The sequence below is a fragment of the Hibiscus syriacus genome, unplaced genomic scaffold (assembly GCF_006381635.1).
Source record: "Hibiscus syriacus cultivar Baekdansim isolate YM2019G1 unplaced genomic scaffold, ASM638163v2 tig00110328_pilon, whole genome shotgun sequence".
Classification (NCBI taxonomy): Eukaryota; Viridiplantae; Streptophyta; class Magnoliopsida; order Malvales; family Malvaceae; genus Hibiscus; species Hibiscus syriacus.
In genome coordinates, this window is record NW_024062685.1 from 5,721,187 (window position 1) to 5,734,901 (window position 13,715).

At 36.8% G+C, this 13,715-nt stretch overlaps 3 protein-coding genes across 3 annotated transcripts; all 3 read right to left on the reverse strand.

The window, feature by feature from the left end:
• Window positions 1-1,226: 1,226 nt before the first annotated feature.
• LOC120118322 lies at window positions 1,227-5,196 on the reverse strand. Its single transcript, XM_039138388.1, has 4 exons — window positions 2,211-5,196; window positions 1,663-1,762; window positions 1,482-1,518; window positions 1,227-1,364 (listed from the first exon to the last, which is right to left on the reverse strand). The coding sequence occupies exons 1-4, from the start codon at window positions 5,194-5,196 to the stop codon at window positions 1,227-1,229; spliced, it is 3,261 nt and encodes a 1,086-aa protein (XP_038994319.1).
• A 2,915-nt stretch (window positions 5,197-8,111) lies between these two features.
• LOC120118323 (serine/arginine-rich splicing factor SC35-like) lies at window positions 8,112-8,597 on the reverse strand. The gene has a single exon (XM_039138389.1). The coding sequence runs from the start codon at window positions 8,595-8,597 to the stop codon at window positions 8,112-8,114; it is 486 nt and encodes a 161-aa protein (XP_038994320.1).
• Window positions 8,598-10,664: 2,067 nt separating this feature from the next.
• LOC120118731 (CCA tRNA nucleotidyltransferase, mitochondrial-like) lies at window positions 10,665-13,568 on the reverse strand. The gene is made up of 7 exons (XM_039138731.1): window positions 13,237-13,568; window positions 12,772-12,903; window positions 12,172-12,289; window positions 11,722-11,774; window positions 11,486-11,535; window positions 11,285-11,383; window positions 10,665-10,782 (listed from the first exon to the last, which is right to left on the reverse strand). Exons 2-6 carry the CDS (start codon window positions 12,882-12,884, stop codon window positions 11,298-11,300), a joined length of 420 nt encoding a protein of 139 aa, XP_038994662.1. The 5' UTR covers window positions 12,885-12,903; window positions 13,237-13,568; the 3' UTR covers window positions 10,665-10,782; window positions 11,285-11,297.
• Between the last annotated feature and the right edge of the window lie 147 nt (window positions 13,569-13,715).

Consider the following 13,715-nt stretch of genomic DNA (forward strand, 5'->3'; position numbering starts at 1 on the left):
ATGGTTTTAAATCCCAAACTTTCTCAAGACCTGCATTCATGCAAAATTTGAAAATCAGATGCTCGCAATTCAGCTTGAACAAATTAATTGACCATCAGACATCAGAAGATCTAAAGAGGTAGTGCTTGGACCACAAAAGAAATTTATAAATGCAAAAGAAAATTAAACTCTTTTCTGGCTGTCTGGATGACAACGCAAAAATAATTTTACAGTTTGATATATGTAAACAAAATCATAGTCAGCAACCAGACATTAGATCTTGTAATCGTTTAATATCAAACAAAATCAGGGAAGTAAGAACCACGTGAGTGGAGCAAGAATAGAAGCAGCATGATTATTCTGTTCTGCTAGGGAACACTAAGAACAAGGTCTATGTGAAAGATTATAATTCACATGAATAAACAAAACCCAAGGGATTGTTTAACCTCTTAATTAAATAGACCAGGAATAGGAGTTGCAGCAAGGATTGAACATAAAACTTACAAATAGGAAAGAGAGAATGTTGATACCTAATTTAACAATGGCATTCTCGACTGACTCAAATATGCCTTTTCTCTTGTCCAGTTGAAAGTGCTTGTCTATAATATCCTTACTGCAATCAATATCAGTGGGATATAGCAATGTAGACATCAACAAAGCAACTCGCCAAAAATCTTTAATTTCTCTGAGCAGAAACCCTGTATGTATAAGAATAATAAATTACCAAAGTAAAATCCAAAAAGCACTCCAGTTGTTGAACTGTTTTAACAGTGAAAAGAAAACCAAGTTGATAGACAAAGACATGTAAAGATGAGCGAAGTTTTCAATAGAAATAACTAATTATGAGAAAGCATAAATATCCTAAACAGATTGAATCCAAGATAAATGATTGAGCATTCAAACCATGCTCATTATTCTAGTTCTAGAATGCATGTCCAGAAGCATATTTCTCAAGGAACGCTCCAGCCTCCAGGCATGCTTTGGTCAGTTCCAAAAGAAAAAACGTTCCCCAGCAAATTTTTTATCCAGTTTTGATGTGTCATACTTAAAACAATACTGCTATTATCAAATATATATATATATATATATAATTATAGTACATATAATAAAATATATCAATTCTCACTAGATGGTTATATAATGAAAAGTCAGCTTTCTGAAGAACCGACTTATAATGAACTTTTCTGGAAAATCTATCTTAGAAGAGAAAACAAATTACACAGAGAAAATTTTAAAATAGAAACCTGTCAATACCCGCAATTTTGAAGTATAGGGACATCAAATTCTTCTCCCCAGCCAACCTCAGTGATTTGGACATCCTCATTTGATAAAAGAGAAGGAATCAAGGACAATAATTTCTCCAATGATTTGTGGATGCTTATGACCTACAAAGCAAAGAGATGGGTAATGAATGCTAAAAGAAGGCTGTCAATTCAGTTTATAACGAATCAATCCTAAGAAAAACAAGCAATATGAAAGGAGATGAGGAAATCTATACTCACTGTGTCAGCATCACTGGCTTTTCGCTTAAGAGAATCCCTGAAAATGTATTTGACCACATGAATCTGCAGCCCAGTTATACAGGTTTAGAGTCATAACAGCAACTCATGGATTTATCATAAACAAAAATATTTTGAACAATATAAACCAAGCAGGATGAAGAACATCTTATTCAACAAATACTTGTCAGTAAGTGCAGTGTCCAATATATAGAAATAATAATGATAATAATCAACTGCATTGTATATATAGAACCTTATCAGAATCTCGCACAATGCTCTACCTAAATAACAAAAAAAGTGATACCAAAAAGAAAGAATAAAGCCTTCATGCATAGAAGCTTATGGAAGGAACAGGATTGGTGCCATTATATCTTTACGATCCTTGTATGTGGCACCAGGGTTTTAAATAGCGTTCGCGGTCACGTTTTTGGTTGCGTCGCATTTATCGCGGTTGCGGACATAACAGATGCCATCGCATTCACTGTGGGTGTCGCGGTCGTGAATTTTTTTAAATTTTGCACAACTTATCTTTTTTTTGATAGGAATAGGAGGTCTCATTAAAAACCTCCCTCATAGTTGGCTCTTGTGAAAGAGGCAACTAGCGGAAGGAGGAAAAGAGTACCTCATTATATTAAAACCATGTTTACATAAGATTACAGCTTACTAAATAAATTGTCCGAAATAAAATACAAACCAAAACGACCATAAAGCTCAAACATCAACCAATACCCTCTTTAGCTAGCTTATCAGCCTCCCAATTGCGTGTCCTAGGAATCCATCTAACAATAATACCCCTAGCAGAAACTAAGGCCTCAATTTCCCCAACTAAAGTATTGAAAAAAGTAGGGGCAGAAAATGGCATCAAAATCCAGTCAACTGCTGTTTTACAATCTGTCTCAAGGATTAGTCTTCCCTTCAGAGCCCATTCGGAAGAAATGAATAGATCAATCCCTTGTTTAATAGCTTTTAGTTCAGCTAACATAGGAGGACCAGGTCCAACCGCAAAAGAAAAGGTATATAAAGTAGAACAATCCGAATCTTTCAAGACTCCTCCAATACCTCCCTGCAGCCCATCACCTCTTACCGCACCATCAACATTGAATTTAAAGAAATTCGGAGGAGGCGGAGACCAGTTAAGAACCTTCTCCTTATTGTAGGATTTTATAGGCAAATTGTCTGCAAGCGATGGATCCCCTACTAGTAGGTCAACTTGAATATTAGCACGAGGAAATTTCGCTAAAAACCATTTAGCCAACCTAAACCTGGAAATGAAGAATAGGGATAAATTATCTAATGTCCAGTTTTCAAAAACCACTGCATTCCTAGCTTTCCAAATAGACCATAGAACAACACCTGGAATGAACTTCCAAATATTAGAACACTCCCTTAGATAAGACCAAGAGCAAAGAAAGGAAGGAGGATCTTCGGGCATGACCGAAGAGATGTCCCAAAACCTTAAAAATCTATACCACAACTCCTCTGCAATCGAGCATGAAAAAAACAGATGACGAATTGATTCCTCATATTTGATGCAAAAAGGGCATAAAACATCTTCTAGATTGACCTCTCTTTTCTTCAATTCCACTCTTACCGCCAATTTCTGATGAGTAAACTGCCATAGAAATGTTTCCACTCGAGGAGGAGATAATCCGGACCACACCCATTTCTTCCATTGAAAATGACCTCCAGTTCTGCTTGAGATAGTCATTCTACAGGATTTTACCGAGAACAAACCATCCCCTTTCCCCGACCACCCCAGAAAATCATCCACTGATTCATTCGGTGTTATGTTGTCAATCAAAAGCATTAAGGAAAGCCACTGATCCAATTCCCAGTCACAAAGGTTTCTCCTTAGCTGAATGTTCCAAACCCAACCATTAACTACAAATCCACCAAATTCAACCAATTTTCCCCTTTTGTTAGTCGACAGAGCATAGATTCTAGGAAATTGAATCTTAAGAGTAGATCCATTAACCCAAATATCATTCCAAAAATCAATTGACCTACCATTCCCCATTTGGATCTTCGAATTGGATCTCAAACAATCCCCAATCTCGTCCTTTTTCTCATAGTTACTCCGAATTCCTCTCCACACCCATGAATCTTGAAGAGAAACAACCTTGCCTATAGACAGAGAGTCCATACTGACATTATGAATACAACAAATCAGTTTTTTCCATTGAGAATCTTTGTCATTTGCATACTTCCAAACCCATTTCCCTAGCAAAACTCTATTAATCATACTTAAGTCCAATACTCCTAAGCCTCCTTCTTCCAATGGTTGACAAACTATACTCCAATGAACCCAATGAACCCTCTTCTTGTCAGATTCTTCACCCCAAAGAAATCTTGCCAATACTGAGTTAATTTTCTGATTGACCTTAAACGGAATTTTGAAAATGGAGAGGTAAAAAATAGGTAAGGAGGACAATACCGATTTTATCAACACCAATCTTCCAGCCAACGATAAAGAAGCAGCTTTCCACCCTGCTAATCTGGTGAAAACTTTATGTAAAACTGGTTCCCACAATAACTCTGAATTTTTCTTTGTTCCTATCTGAAGACCTAGATAAGTCATAGGAAAAGATCCCACTCCACAACCTGCTTCCAGTGCTAAATCTTTTAGTTTGTTTTCTGCCACATTAACACCAAACAATTTACTCTTGGATAGATTAAGATGAAGCCCTGAAATTAAACTGAATACCCTCAATACTCTCTTTAAATTCAGAATTTGAGTTGAAGAATCTCTGCAAAATAAGATTAGGTCGTCTGCAAACTGCAGATGAGTCAACTTAAAAAGATTCTCTTCAATACCAATATTGAATCCTTCAAAAAGACCAAGGGTAGCAGCCTTACTCAACATTAAGTTCAATAGCTCACCAACAATATTAAACAGAAGAGGAGATAGACTACAACCTTGTCTCAGCCCTTTGCCCATCTGAAATTCTTGAATAGGGGAACCATTAATTAGGACTGAAATTGAAGCAGAAGAAATACAATAATCCATCCAAGAAATCCATTTGTCTCCAAAACCCATTATCTTCAATAACCTCAAAATAATTGGCCATTCCACTGAGTCAAAGGCTCTGCGAAAATCTACTTTAAAAACAACTCCTTTCCTACCTTTCTTCCTCCAGTAATCTATAGATTCATTTGCCATAAAAGCGCAATCAATGAGATGCCTACTCGGAATAAAGGCGAATTGTAATGGGCTGATCAAAACTTTAATAACAGAAACCAATCTCCTCGATAAGATTCTAGAGATAATTTTGTACAAACTTCCAACAAGACTAATTGGTCTATAATCTTCAATAACTTCAGGGTTGAGTTTTTTAGGAATCAAAGTAATGAAAGCATGGTTGACCCCATGCTCCCAACTCATTCCTCTGTGAAAGTCATCCACAAACTTCATTAAATGATCCTTCAAAACAGGCCAGAATTTTTTAAAGAAACTCATCGTGAAGCCATCTGGACCCGGGGCTTTGGAGCTGTCTGAGTGAAACACTGCTTCCCTAACTTCATGTTCTGAAAACCGTACCTCAAGTCCATTTTTCTGCTCCTCTGATAATGTCATGAAATTGAGATTAATGTCCTCTACCTCCAGCGTATTTTTAGAGCTGTAGTTCTCCTTAAAATACTCAAAGGCAAATTTTTTCAGCTTCTTCGGATCAGAAATTTCTTCATCAGCCACTCTCAGGGCCAAAATTGAATTCATTCTATTTCTATTTAAAGCTGTTAAATGGAAAAACTTTGTATTCCTATCCCATCCTTGATCCACTTCAATCTTGATCTTTGTAACCAAATACTCTCTTCCCTCCTATGCAGCTTCCATAATTTATTCCTGGAGAGAATCAACAAATCCCTTTCTTGAATGGAAATCCCTCCTTCTTGCAATTTGAATTCCAGATCATTAATCAAGTTTTCTAGTTGAGAAATTTTTTCAGAAATCCCCTTTTGAGTCGAAAAAGGCCTATCCCTGATCTTCTGCTTTGTTCCTCGAAGTAGAGAAAATAGACCCCTTCGACCATTCGCCTTCACCGTAGACAATGAATTTTCAATCAACTCAACAAACCCGTCTTCCTCTAACAAATAGTTGTATAATCGAAAAGGTTTTGGTCCCCAATTGTTGCATTCTTCTACTAACACCACAGGATTATGATCCGAAAGGGATTTTGGGAACATTTTTTGGATCATATTAGGAAATTGATTTAGGAAAGAACCACTGATAATAAACCGATCAAGCCTTACCCAAGTAGGAGACTCTCTGTTGTTGCACCAAGTATATCTTCCTCCAACTAATGGTAAATCCATAAGATTAAAATGTTGAACAAAGGATCTAAACAAATCCATGGAATGCTAGTTTTGAGCTACACCGCATTTCTCCCTTGTATCCAAATAAGCATTAAAATCCCCTCCTATGCAGATTGGCAGGTTTAAACACTGCACAAAACACATCAGCTCCCTAAAGAATTCATCTTTATCCGCTTCAACTGTTGGACCATATACATTTATTAAAACACAATCAAAATTATACAGCTTGAACTTTCCTGATAATGCTATGAATATGCTATGTTTATGTTCGGCATTGACCACAAAAACACTATCATTCCACAAACTTATCAGACCTCCTGCAGAACCCTCAGCTGGAAGAAAGACATGACCTTTCAATAGATTACCTCCTAACCTCCTCCATAAATTGCTTTTACAAACATTCAGTTTTGACTCCTGTAAGAATAGGATAGACGGTTTCTCTCTAGTAACGAGTCTGGCCACTGCTCTTATTTTTTCTCTTCTCCCAAGACCTCTAATATTCCATGTGATTAATTTTAACTTAGACATAAAATTGACAATCATAAACTCCACATCAAACCAAAGAAACCATCAAGGTCATTGAGAAGACCCCTTCAATTCCATCCTAAAAATCTCCTCCTCTAGTAATTGCTGCCCCCCTTTAAAGGTGATCCCCAACATTTCACAGACCTCCCTACTAGCAGCAGCTTCAATCCTAGCTTTAACAGAAGATTGGGAATACTGAGAAACCTCCCTGACTTGCTCCACTGACTCCCTGACCTTACTTCTAAGAACCTTTCTATAAACTCTATCATAGAAGCTGATAGACACTTCAGTATCCGAGCAAACACTTCCTGATCGACGAGGGGCTATTCTCAACTTTCGCTTATTAAGGCTTTTAGACCGAGGAATACACTGATCCTGCTGAATAATAAGAACTAGATGACTTTCCTTTGCTTTAAACTGGTCATCTTTCTTGTGGCATGGAGTACTTCCCTCTTGAATCTCATTATTTCTATTCTTTGTACTCGAACTTGAGAAGATTTCCTCATTAGAGTTACATAAATTATCATTCATAACCTTCTCCATCTGCTTACCACCTTCCGATTTATCAACTGTACATTTAAACCCCTCTACATCATTATCAATCTGCAAACTAATAATGTGGTCCCCCTCCAGGCTTTTTGAGCCAATGTAGTTATGCTTTCTTATAACATCTCCCTGTTCACTTGGATTCACTTCCTTTCCCCCCTGAAAATTGACTTTCGCCCCCCTATCCTCCCCCTCATCAGCAGCACTCAAGTGAATTGTAGGACTGACATTGGGTTGTAAGACAAACTTGTCCCCAACCCATTTAAGATTAAATGCTGGCCCACTGGGAACCCATTTTTTATTTCGAAATAATGCAGCCTCATTTTCCTCAGATTGCACTGAGTCTACCGGATCAATTGTATCTCTCAATCCCAAGCCCAAGTAATTGTCATTATGACTTGTCTTAATTCCCAAGAAACCTGACAACCCACAATCAGAATTATCTGCTGTTGACTTACTCGATTGGACATGTCCCCCACTGACTCCATTCACTCCACTGTTCTGCCCACAATTTAGCCAAGAAATGACTTTAAGCCTAGCATCCTCTGCAGACTCATCCCTGTCTTCAGCCCGAGTAAGATGTCTGCCAGATCCCACCTCTGACACGACATGACCATTGTTCCTCTTTTTTGAAAATTTCTCCATCTTCTTCCTTCCCGCTTCTTCCTCTGGTTTAATCAAAACAGATCCCAGAGTGATCGTAACTTTGAACGATCTACCATACGAACCAATCGTCACTTTATCAGGAATATCATAAGGACTTTCCACCCTGAGCAGAACTTTTGCCGTCGAGAGGTCCGATCTGCTCTCTGAATCTTTGTTTAAACATAGAAACTGACCCCACTTCCTTGTAAGCTTTCTTAAGAATGCCTCATTTCAACACAGTAAAGGCAATCCAAATAACTCAATCTGGCAAAGTGCCGACGGAACTCCATCCTCGTTCAAATCTGGGGCTAACCAATCAAAGCATAAGAACAACTTTTCCTTTTTATTCATCCATACCTGTGAGGCCTCCTCCACCGAGTTGAAAGTAATTATGCATGCATTCCATGCATAACCCCATCTAACAACTTGAACTTCCATGCCTTCTAACTCCAGAGCGTCCTTCACCGAGTTATGTTCAAAAGAAGACTTCATTATCCCTGATAGTGAACGTTTAACCCATTTCGAATTATCTGATGGAATATGCATGTCCCAAACGTTTCTCACAGTTGGAACACTCTGATTGTTACCCGGCAAGTTTGCCCCTTATACTGTTTTCCTTCTCAAATCATAATCAGAGTTCACCACATCCTTATACGATCTGTTATCTCTCAAGCTTCTCAACGACACAGCTCTCCTCCCCGATCCTGGTGCATCTTTAATCTCAGACCTGATCTCCAACATTCTCTTCCCCTCCACAGCTTCCCTTCTCTTAACCTTTTGATACTTAGCGATCCCTACTGAGACTCTTCTTCCATCAAGCCACTTCCCATTCACGAACCGGATTGCCTTGTTTCTACTTTCCTCACGAGCATATTGGACGAAAGCAAAAGTAGAAGATTTATAATTTGGTTTTTCTAAAAAACGAGGGATGAAAATCCTCAAGATCTGACCATAAGGACTAAAATAATTCCTTAACACCCCTCTGGAAACACTTTTGTTAAGATTATCAATGAACATTGTCCATTCCTCATCAGCATCAATGGAAATTTTTGACTTTTCTCTCACTCTCTCTCTACCTAACGCGCTCATATCTCTCTACCTACCTACTAGCTTGCACAACTTATCTTAAAACACAATAAAAATAATTACAATTATAAGGAATCATTTTTAAAGATTTTAAAATGTTTTCTAAGCGAAATTGACATATATATAATATAGTTTAACCAAATAGAAGACTTTAAAAATCCGATGATAGGATAAGATAATCAATTAACGATGACATGTGATTTTTAATATTTGTATGTTTTTTTTCAGTTTGGTCTGAATATATAAAATTTAACAGGGAAAATTTTCAACTTTAATATTATTGTGCGTCCTATTTAAGAACTCTAAACTCCAATCTATAACATTTAAACTCTAAAATATAAACCTTAAATTCTAAAATGATAACTCATAAATCTTAAATAAAATATATGACAATATTAGAAGTTTAGAAGGTTTAGAACCTAGCTTGTAAAACAAATTTTCATCAGTGGTGCATGAAATAATTTTTCCTATTTTCTTTTTTTTAATAAAACTCATTAGGCCGAGAAGTTTCTAAGCTCTTCCCAGTTCCCACTTCTCTCAAACCCATCTTCTTCGTTTCTTCCCATCCCCATTTCCCAGTTCAAATTTTTCAATTTTCACCCCACCCATTTCACTCTTCCATGTTCGAAACCCCAAATCTCTCTAGTGAAGATTGCATCTTCTATACGGTTCGAAACCCCATTTCACTCTTTTTTGTTTTTCTTAACGGTTGAATGGTTGATTGCAGTGAATCAACCACGGTTGAATAAAGGTGATTGCGTCCCATTATCGGCGCAATCGTCCGTTTCTCGTTAAATTGCGGGCGTAATCGACCGCAATCAGTGTGAATCCGTGACCCACCGCAAAAACCATGAATAGCGGTTTCGGACGGTGGCACGACCGCAATATCGCGGCCGCTATAGCGTTTTCGGAACGCTATTTGATACCCTGTGTGGCACTGCACAATGGAAGAAATAAAGCAGAGTACAAACAGAGCCTTCTCTGTTCATCCAACAATTCACATTCCATAACTCAGAAGATAACAGAACACATACCCAAAGGAAAATAGAGAAAATAAAAAATAAATGAAGCTGCTGCCAAGTGAGGATGATAGAAGCTAAACGGAGAATGAAAAAAAAAAACTTTTAGATCTTCCATTACTCACATCAAAGTTGGAGCATCCATTAAGTTGAATAAGTTGCCACGAAGCATCCAAATAGGCAGCAGAAAGCCTGTATAGTTGTAAAAGGAACAATACTTGACTAGGAAACTCAGAAATTTCAAAAAGAATGTTCAGTACACTTGGGCATTCTTCTGGCCCACTAAAAACAATATCTACAAACGCCAGCTTCTGCCTACCCCAAACCAACTACAGATAAATCAAGCACCAGCCAAAAACCAAACTCAACCTATATTTTCTCAGTACACTTGGGCATTCTTCTGGCACACTAAAAAACAATATCTACAAACGACAGCTTCCATCTACCCTAAACCAACTACAGGTAAAGCAAGCACCAGCCAAAGACCAAACTGAAGGTATATTGCCTTGACAAGGCATGGTCCTGTACACATGCTATGTCTGTCACAAGTACCTCAAATTTTTTTCCTCTTTAGCCTTAGAGAAATGAAACTTAATATATTATATATCAGTTACCTTGAATCATTTAATTTATCCCCCCATATTTAAAGAAGTGCAACTTAATATCTTGTCAATTTGTGGCACTTGACATGCATCCTCCAATTGAAAAAAAAAACAAATATAATATTAAGAAAAAAGCAAGTCTAGAATGAATAATAAATAGCATTATTAAATTACTAACAACCTATAGCATTCTTCTGATACAGCAGGCTCAACCTTCGGAGGGAGATTGACGATCCAAAATAAAGTCAAATCACAAATGTAGTCGATTGCTTTAACAGGTTGGTTTCCGGAGATCATAAGATCAATCTGCACGGAAGACAAGCAACATGGAAAAAGAACAGTTAATAAGTTTAACAAGGTACACACAGTAGAGAATATTCTGAACAGGTTACCATGAATATCCGGAAAATATGATTTTATGCAGAGCAACAAAAGTGCAAGACATGAAATAACATACTTCAGTTCCAATGCGCTCTCTGCAAATTTTTGCTGCAAGAGCTGTTTTGACGTCATCACAAGCAGAAGCTTTCTTTAATTCTTCGTCCAGTATGAAATCAAACTTTGCACCTAATCAACAAAATAAAGTCATATAATGCATCTCCTTTGGTGTACGTATATTCAGAGGTCAAAAAACAGGAAAAGGGTAACCATGCAGCAATGATTGCACGAGGAAGTTGCTAGAAGCATAAGAAAGTCGGCCTGCTTTGCAAAAGAACAAGAATCCAAGCATTTCAGAAATTCTACTTATTTTATTTTCTTATTCTGTTCATAGATAGAATTAAAACAGTCATTCAAACATAATTCAGAAGCTATCATTCAGCAGCACAACACTTTTTTCTATAGTTTCTCTGCCTAAGACTTGAATTCCTGATATAATCTCAACTTATCTCCACAACACTAGCTATGCCTCCGACTCCAAATTCTTACATGCTGCACTCGTGGTTAGAAAATGCAATGCTAATAAATTTCATTTAAAAAGAAAAGGGGGGGGAGAGAGCACAAGAATGAAGGAAATTCCCTCCATGATAAACAATCAAAGGGTGAAGGACACTAGAGGGAAAAAAAGTACCAAAACGAATAGCTCAAAGAACCCTTAGGGGATCATCCAAAAATGTAGCCTTCGGAGGTAATGGAGTCACTATCCTTCCAAATTTTAGATCCTCAAGTCCTGTATTTTATTAAATGAGAAGGAATAAAAATGAAACATAAATGCAACCCGAGAATATGTGGAATTATCGAAAAATTAAAATCAGTGGGCAGAAGGTATTACCACTTTCAGTTAAGTCTTCAACTAAGTTGGTGTTAATGTTGTAGAACAAGCTGGTAAGTGAGGAGAAAACTCCATTAATTCCGTGAACACAAATGATATCAAGAAAAAGGCAAAAAAAAAATGTTCAAAAAAACATTATTATTTGAATTACTCATTTTCCAAAAGCTAATTATACTCAGAGAAGTATAATGATCATTTCCTAGCTATAACACGTGATTAAAAGGAAAGAAGCTTACCTATTAATGGTCAAATCCCTTTGGTACGCATCCTCCTCAGCAGTACCAAATTTCTAATTCAAGACATGAAGGAACAGTAAATAAAACTTATGAATGTAGCAGCTAGGTACCGTACATATAAACTAAATAAGAAACAGAAAAAAATTGTGTTAAACAATGAAACCATCTTTTAACAGGTTCATATGTTTTCGTTGCTAGGATAAGTAAACAATACATTTCTCTACAACAACAAATCATTTAATAAATTGCAAAGTTCCAGTATACTTCATTCTCAACACCCCCAACTGACGGCTAAGGTCATCTATCCTCAAAAGTCAGAAGTGGAACATATATAGTATAATAACCTAAGATTTCTAAACGTGATCTTTTCCCCTTCAGGTTGAAAAAAAAAGGAAAGAAAAAAAAACAGTTATATAGAAACTAAATATCAATATTTGTTATATTGTTTACCATCGTAGGGATGCGGCTGTTCTCACTATAATCTTCACACCTTAAGTTCACAAAATCAATCCATAAATCAAAAAGGTGCATCCTTGCAGTTTCCAAGTGCTTAGATTGCTCAGGATTACTGCAAAATGAAATTATACTGTATATTGGCCAGAAATAATGCAAAAAAAAAAAAATAACAAACAAAATACTATGAGCCAATATATAATTATATAAGGAAAAGCCAACAAAGACAATGAACTTAATATGCAAATAAAAGCCAAAAATCAAAATGCATACACACTATCCAGATGAAATTTATAATATCCTAGAAGTTGAAAATTGCTTCAAATCCAAGTTTTGTTTATCTAAAGTATCCACTGCAGTGAATTCAAATTTGATCCCCTTCCATGCTCCACAAACAAGAGTTAGTTCAGGACTCTAATTGCTACCCTTGAGGATTATTGCATTACCCTTGCAAAACTATATTATTCAAGCAACATCCAACTGAAGTCCTAAAACAAAAGGAAACAAGTTAAAACTGTATAAAATAACAATATGATGTCTATTGGCTCAGCTAGTAAGGCAGTGAAAGATGCCATTTTTATTGTACAATGAATATACCTTGGAATGACAGCAAGACCTTGTGCCACTTCCCCTGTAGATGACAAGTATTCCTGAACCTTATCAACAAATTCACTACCCAACATGTTTATCAAGTGCAATATCAATGTCATAGCACTCTTTTCTGAGAAGCTGCCAAGCAAATTAAATACAACATAAGTCAATCTATAGGAACGTCAGAATCCATTTATGAAGCACTCATACAGACAGAGGATGCACGTTATGAGTTATGTGGTGCAATAAGGACCCTCAGAAACAGGATTCCCGGAGGCAATAATACAGATAAACAGTAGACAAGTTAAAATCTGCCATATTTTATATAACCATGCATCTCTCTCTTTCACTTGTTAATATTTCTTTTGAACACTGAATGCTACTCATATAATCCATTAAAAAAAAGAAGAAAGAAGTCAGCTGTAATTAATAAATTATTCGAAATGCAAGTAGAATCAACTTATCACGGACCCATCCACCAGCAACTCGAAGCTGAGTTAGGAGATTGAAGTGACAAAGAGTGTTCAAAAGCCTATCGAAAATCTTCTTCTCCGTCTCTGTCAACTCAATTTGCTCCTTGACTTCGATGCAGGCGGCAGCGACCATGGCTGCTCGGCAGCAGAGAAACGGCGAGGAAATAGAGGTTAGGATATTGGGGCTTTTAGTTTGGATAAGGGTATTGCATTTGGGGGAGCTGAAACTCCGCGAAAAGACAGTACTTTTGGCTGTGGGCAGAGAGAAGGAAATCAGCAGAAGAGGCGCCTTGGCCTTCAACTTTATGGCACTGATCAAAGAGAGCCGCATCGTATCACATGATGTTTCTATTTTTTTCCAATTTATTTTATATTTTGATCACTGAATTATTAATTTATTATAATTCAATAATTTAATTTAAAATAAATGAAATATTAATACGACCTGATTTATTCATTATTTCATATTTTTATGAA